Source organism: Xyrauchen texanus, chromosome 36 (genome assembly GCF_025860055.1).
Source record: "Xyrauchen texanus isolate HMW12.3.18 chromosome 36, RBS_HiC_50CHRs, whole genome shotgun sequence".
NCBI lineage: Eukaryota > Metazoa > Chordata > Actinopteri > Cypriniformes > Catostomidae > Xyrauchen > Xyrauchen texanus.
This window is the reverse complement of record NC_068311.1, coordinates 37,306,936-37,314,022: the sequence shown is the minus strand read 5'-3', so window position 1 is coordinate 37,314,022 and position 7,087 is coordinate 37,306,936. Positions and strand designations below refer to the sequence as shown.

The 7,087-nt window shown below is 37.4% G+C and overlaps 1 protein-coding gene across 1 annotated transcript; it reads left to right on the top strand.

The window, feature by feature from the left end:
- Positions 1-940: 940 nt before the first annotated feature.
- LOC127629879 (retinol-binding protein 2-like) lies at positions 941-6,820 on the top strand. The gene is made up of 4 exons (XM_052107167.1): positions 941-1,107; positions 2,077-2,255; positions 5,191-5,292; positions 6,675-6,820. Exons 1-4 carry the CDS (start codon positions 1,035-1,037, stop codon positions 6,726-6,728), a joined length of 408 nt encoding a protein of 135 aa, XP_051963127.1. The 5' UTR covers positions 941-1,034; the 3' UTR covers positions 6,729-6,820.
- Positions 6,821-7,087: the final 267 nt, after the last annotated feature.

Below are 7,087 nucleotides of genomic sequence, written 5' to 3'. Positions count from 1 at the left end.
CTGGTAATTACAAGGGCATTATGCTATAAATGTGGTTTATGAGGACATGTCTAGTGTCCCCATAATTTAAATTGCTTACAAAACATATTAAACTATGTTTTATTGAAAATGTAAAAATGCTGAAAATGTTCTGTGAGGGTTAGGTTTATGGTTTAGGGATAAATCATTTTCATTACAAACTATATTATTAGCATTACAATTTGAGTGAAAGTTTAATTGAAAAAGTAAGCAGAATTTTTGAATTTCTCAGCATTTTGTATGTCCCCATTTGCTTTAATGAAAGCATGCACTCGATCTGGTATCAATCTTTTGTGCAAAGATGATCCATGCTATCCAGCATTATTTGAGAATGTTCCATGAGCATCATGTGTGCTTCAATAGAAGCAAGAATATCTAATATTTAGTTTGTATAGTCTGTCACAAATTTGTGAACATTTGATTAGTGAAATAAAAATAGTGCTGAATAAGAATACTTCATTTTAGATCATAAAGTGATCTCATACTTTTGGACGCTACTGTATGTATATATTTTAAATGCTTTTTCTCCATTTTCCCCATCACCTTTTAGTAATAATAATTTCATAATCATACCGAGTTCCAAATCATTTTCAAAAATCACAAATAATATGCTCTCTCAAATAGTATAATTTATTATTTAAAAATATAGCATGTCACTATCACTGCTTGAAATTTCATGTCAGCTTCCCATGTGCATATGTATATTGGTATGGTCTGTCTGTCTCTCACTGATCATATTAATAGCTTACATAAGTGCATCCCCTTTTTAAACCCCACCCCTCTTTTAATGAAGATAATGGGTCTTATCAAAAGAACTATGTCCCTACAGTTCATTTGGTCTCTCTCTCACACACACACACACACACACACACACACACACACACACACACACACACACACACACACACACACACACACACACACACACACAGAGCTATAAAAGGCTGAGGGTCACCTCATACCTTGTGCACATCCTACACCTCTCATACACTTAGACACAACATCCCAGCTTCAACATGCCGGCTGATCACAATGGGACATGGGAGATGGTCAGCAATGACAACTTTGAGGATGTCATGAAGGCCTTGGGTAAGCGATCTATTTTACTGCAGACTCTGCATTTCTAAATTATTCATGAATTTATGTTTTGAGTATTGAGTAAGACCACGTACACACCAGAGCTACAGACATAGCCCTTCAGTCTTTATATAGGTTGTGTTGGACTTAGTGGTCCACGGTCACTGTCCACAGTCCTACTTAAATAAAAGTGCAGTTGTTGCAAAACCTCAGATTAAAGAAGAGGGCATAGCTAGATTATGGAGCATTACACCGTGTGCTGGGGGTTGCATAATACTCTTACATGAGAGATATTAATTTTGGGGCATTTGCAAAAGAAATTTGACTACGAGTTTTTTTATTGTTAAACACACACACACACACAAACACACATTAGTGCGGCTATCCTTATGAGGACTCTACATAGACATAATGATTTTATACTGTATAAAATATAGATTTGATCCCCTAATCCTAACACTCACAAAAAACTTTCTGCAATTTTCATTTTCAAAAAACATTGTTTAGTATGTGTTTTAGCTATATGAATTAAGGGGACACTAGAAATGTCCTCATAAACCACATTTATAGCATAATACCCTTGTAATTACCCATTTGTAACCTAAAAAAAGTCCTCGTAAACCACCCAAACCCGCACTCACACACGTGAGAATATTTACTTGTGTGGAAAATGTATAAAAATGCATAAAGGCATTGCTTGCTTTAGGGTCAATGTTCATACTGAGTCACAGTATCTTATCAGTTACTTTGATAAAGGTGAGAGATGAGCAAACTTGGTCACCTTTGTCCCTGTGTGAGTCTATTGCTTAATAGGTCAAATATCGCCCTGTTTCTCCAGGTTCTTCACTGATTCCAATACTTCCTATATCTCTATTGTAACAAGTGTATATGTAAATTGTATTAAAATGAATTGGAATGTTTCCACTATGTTTTAAATTATTACATTTTAATTTTCAACCTCTTTATATCTTTTCCTTACAGATATTGACTTTGCCACTCGTAAGATTGCAGTGCACCTCAAACAGTCTAAGGTCATTGTGCAGAATGGAGACAAATTTGAGACCAAAACGCTCAGTACCTTCAGAAACTATGAGGTCAACTTCACCATTGGGCAGGAGTTTGAGGAGCACACCAAAGGTCTGGACAACAGAGTGGTTAAGGTAGTTGAAATACCCAACTATGGTCACTAGGGTCAATATACCCACCTTTATTATGGTATACTCAGGCTTGGGGTGTAATTGATTACTTGTAATGGCACTAAAATATTAGGTAACTATAATCTGTTACAGTTCCATAAAAACAATCGTAATAAGATTACAGTTACATTTGAAAAAATTTTGATTACTGTCAGGATTACAAGTTTTAATTTCTGACAAAAGAAATAGTGAACTTTTCTGACATAAAGTGATACAGACAACTGTTTGTTTAGAGTGAGAGATAGTTTAGATGCGCATCCTCTTCGGGTTCTCTCTCATGACTCACTTGAGTCAGGAGCGCCTCCTACTGTTGCATGTGCAAATACCTGTCTCACATAAGCACTCTGCTCTTGAGGCAAACAGCTGCTTCATCACGATGCCCACAGAAGAACATGCATTATTTTCTTGGAAATTTCAACATTATTCGCTCTTTAATAGAGAAACAATATTAAAGTTCCGTGGAATTTATGCCTTCCAGCTGTGAAGATGCTCTCATTATCCAAGGACCTGAGAATTTGAAGGTAATAAGAGCCACACAGAAATCACATTAGCTATGTTAGCTAAAATGTTTTAACATAAAAATGTGTTAAAATCATTTAGCCTTAGTGCTCAAAGAAACCGTGGCCCTCATAATTTGGTGGGAGCAGGAATAGCTGCCAATACTGACAAGATTTGTACATCATTGCTGGTACGGCATAGAAATCCCCTGCTTTCCATGGTTGCAAATGCGAACTGTACTATATTAGCCAGGACGTCCTGTATGTTGTTCCGTTCCATATTGAAGCTGAAAAAAAAATGACCCCTCCCCCAGATGAATGTACTTAAACCTTCATCATTTAAGGAAAAAATAAAGTTTTCAATACAACAACAACACAAAAACCAACTAAAAATACCCATGGAAAACCAGCTATGACTTTCTCTCTTTTTTCACCTCTCATGATTTTGCATCCCTGATCATTACTAACAAATCCAAATTGTACACATAAATACCAAAATGTGTTTTAAGTTCTTAGGGAAGAAAGTTCAATGTCTGGATGAGGGAGACATTCTGACAAATGTAACATGCTCAACACTTACAGTAATTAGGAAAAAGTAATTGAAAACACACACTAAAATCAGCATTGATCTCTTCTTTAAAATTAGATTTTGGTTTCTTTTTAGTATCAAAACCCTTTTTAAAACCCTGCTGAAACATAACCATAAACATAGAAATCAGCCATAAACTGTTAGCTGGTGATGTTTGACTTTGGATCATGAGCAAGCAGAGGAAAGACACTCTCCAGAATAATAACAATAATGACGATGACGACAATGTATGATCTACCTATTGAATACAGTCTGAAGTTAATGAATAGTGCAAATTACAATTGCCTATACACACTAACTGCAATACATGGTAGAATTACTCTTTGAAGTGTTTTTGAATATGGGGTATATCCTGCCAGATTTAATGTTAACCAAGACATAATTCAGTGCATTTATTCTGATAATATTTGCTTTCTGAGAAATTTTCTTTTTTTTGTAGCAGACAGACCTCTCACCTGATTTCTTTAAAAATACTGAGTTGTTCTACATTAACAGTTCATTTTCTGTGTTCTTGGCTTACATGCAAAGGAAAAACGCAGTAACTACACATTTTCTCAAAATGTTGTTATGATTCAGATTGGATTAAGACTATTTTATAATCCATATTTGGATAAACAATAATAATAAAAAAAAACTTGCAGTGTTGGCTTTGTTACCTCGTTTTTGGCTTATAGGGCCAAAGGTATTAATGGAAAGGAGGAGGCGAGAACCGGCTTGACAAAATAAATAATATTTGAATAAGGAACTTAAACAAAATGACAGCTGCCCGTAAATCTCCCTCTCTGTCCCACTGCAGTTTCCAGTTGGTCTTTATCCCTCTCTGAGGCTTGATTAGCCTGATTAGGGGCCGGGTGTGTAGCATCACGACCCGACCCGGCCCCGCCCTCCGCCCTGTCAAATTCCTCCCTCGTTCTCTCAGGCCAGGGAGCCCGGATAACGCACGGATCAGAGGCAGTCTTCTAGCCCATGGCAGACGGAAACACCCTGCCGCGTTCTCGGGAAACAGAAGAGGCCTCCCTCACCACTGGCAGCCGTTTCTCACTCCAGGTGGTCGGCCAGGAGCCCCTACCCGCTCGCGGTCGGCAGTCTCATACCCCGCCGCATTTCAGCAGCTGGTAGGGGTCTCCTCCGCCCCTGGCAGCGGCCATGACCACTCCAGGCGGTCAGTTAGGAGCCCCTTCTCCCTTCGCGGTAGGCAGCCATTCGTCCTCTCTCAGGCGGACGTGCTCCACCGTACTCCGGCCGATGGCCGCGGCTCCTCCGTTGGGGTGGATGGTAGTGGCGAGGACTCTACTATGGCACATCCCTCCTCCTTCCTGGATTTCGGCACCAGTGTAAAGGTATTAATGGAAAGGAGGAGGTGAGAACCGGCTTGACAATATAAATAATATTTGAATAAGGACAAAAGGACAAACATACAAAGGTGTCAGGCAGCTGCCCGTAAATCTCTCTCTCTGTCCCACTGCAGTCTCCAGTCGGACTTTATCCCTCTCTGAGGCTTGAGTAGCCTGATTAGGGTCCAGGTGTGTAGCATCATGACCCGGCCCTGCCCTCTGCCCTGTCACAGGCAGTTAAATCTTATGAGTACACCGTAGTACTTTGGTACTAAATGATTACAATATTACTACATGGTACTCCAAGGCACTTCAAAGAATACAATCATATGTGTCCCAAAATATGACTTTGCCATGGTAAAATGTAAAAATTGTACTTTTTTTCTTAGTGTTCTGAAGTATTATGGTTACTGGACTGACCTCTCACATTAACAAAACATTTATAAAAAAAATTGTTCTGTTGCAATTTTTGTTTTCAGACCCTGGTGACATGGGATGGTGATAAAATGGTGTGTGTGCAGAAGGGCGAGAAAGAGAACAGAGGCTGGAAGCAATGGATTGAAGGAAATCTGCTACACTTGGTAAACAACTGCAATCCACCAACACCTTGCCTTTAAAGTCCTTGTGAAGTGCCTTGATGCAGAGCCGTTGGACCGTAATGGTTGTATTGAATAACAGGGGCCCTCACTGGAGAGGGCCCATAGAATTCTATATAGATATTCCATGATATTATCATGAAACAATTATAATAACATGCTGTTGGTAGAAATAAAACATCATGTATTTATAAATGAAACCAAAATCGGGCATTTAAAAGAGAAAGGAGCTGAAAAAGAGTGAGATATAGCAGACAATTTATACCTTTCTTACAGAAGAAAAGTCAGCCATGTGTCAACATAGATAAATATTTGTTCGATATCCATGTTAACAGGGTCCAAAATAAACACTCAACACACCAAATGCGAGAAAAATAGAGTAAATAAAATGGAAATATTCAACAGTTGGCCATAACATTATTAGCAATTGCTTAATTGCCTGCTTTATATGAGAACATAACATGCTTTATGTGAGAACAATAATCTGACCCTTGCAAAATAAAGTGACATGCACGATTCAAATAAAATTGTCTGTTAGCGTCTATCGCTATTGTGCATCTCAAAACATCTTTTACCTCAGAGCAAAATTCACCATCAGATGTTTATCTTTGATGCCCAAGTTTATTTCTCTCCAGAACTCCATGAGAAACATGTGGAAACATATTCCTCTTGTTAAGCCACTGCATCACAGAGTAAATTTTTTTATTGTGCACATGCACAATAATTTTTGCAATTATTTAGCAATACTTGAATCTTTAAAATACTACAAATATAAAAAGTAAATAATACGTAGATATTAATATCATACTTATATATTATTATATACTGCAATATATTAATACTGCTCTGTAAGTGTTGGGCCTATGCGAGCCACCTTCTCACAGCTGTCCTCCTCCCACACACTTTTAAAATGACTGCTACGCCCCTGCCTGGTAATCATATATATATATACATAGAGAGAGAGAGAGAGAGAGAGAGAGAGAGAGAGAGAGAGAGAGAGAGAGAAAAACAATTAATAAAAATACTATTTCTGTGGTACTACAAGGTATTTTAGAGAATAACCATGGTATACCATGATATTACCAATTCCAAAAGGTAAAGTATTACTGTAGTATATATGGTATTACCATCTAAATATGCTCCCAAAAGCTTGGTTGAACCATGTTTGTATTTATTATTTTTGTGTGTGTGTGTGTGTGTGTGTAAGGATGTAAGTTGGCATTTGTTCTCTACACATTAGTTTGAGTACTGTTGCTTTTTCAAATTATGGTTCATTGTAAGTATGTATTACAGTAATACATGTTTTAGTGTATATGTGTGCGTACAATTATCACACTAATCGCTGTCTTTTATCTGTCTTTTATTAGGAGATTCATTGTCAGGACAAAATCTGCCATCAAGTTTTCAAGAAGAAAAATTAACGCGCCCTAAATAAGCAGATGTTCACTCCTAGGTTTGATGTTGTGCTGTATATATTTATTAAAGGAATTTTAATAAACAGCTTCAACCAAACAAATTCAAGTGTCAAGTTAAGTCAAGTGGTTTATATTGTTGTTCAACCATATACAGTTGGTACATAACACAGCGAAATGAGAACCACATGAGACTACACAGACTAAACAATATTTCAACATAATATTTCTAATGTATATTTCTACATAAAGTACAAAAAAAGTACGGGACAGTAAAATAAATTACTAAAAGGAACAGGACAATAGACACAGTAAGAGACAGTGCAGCGCCGAGCAGTACACATTTGTAATGAATAGTGCAAAAAGAT

Excerpts from the sequence above, each read along its gene's own strand:
- LOC127629879 (XM_052107167.1), top strand. The coding sequence starts at position 1,035 with ATGCCGGCTGATCACAATGGGACATGGGAGATGGTCAGCAATGACAAC. Across the intron at positions 2,256-5,190 it reads TGGACAACAGAGTGGTTAAG|ACCCTGGTGACATGGGATGG; the intron begins GTAGTTGAAATA and ends TTTTGTTTTCAG. Across the intron at positions 5,293-6,674 it reads AAGGAAATCTGCTACACTTG|GAGATTCATTGTCAGGACAA; the intron begins GTAAACAACTGC and ends GTCTTTTATTAG.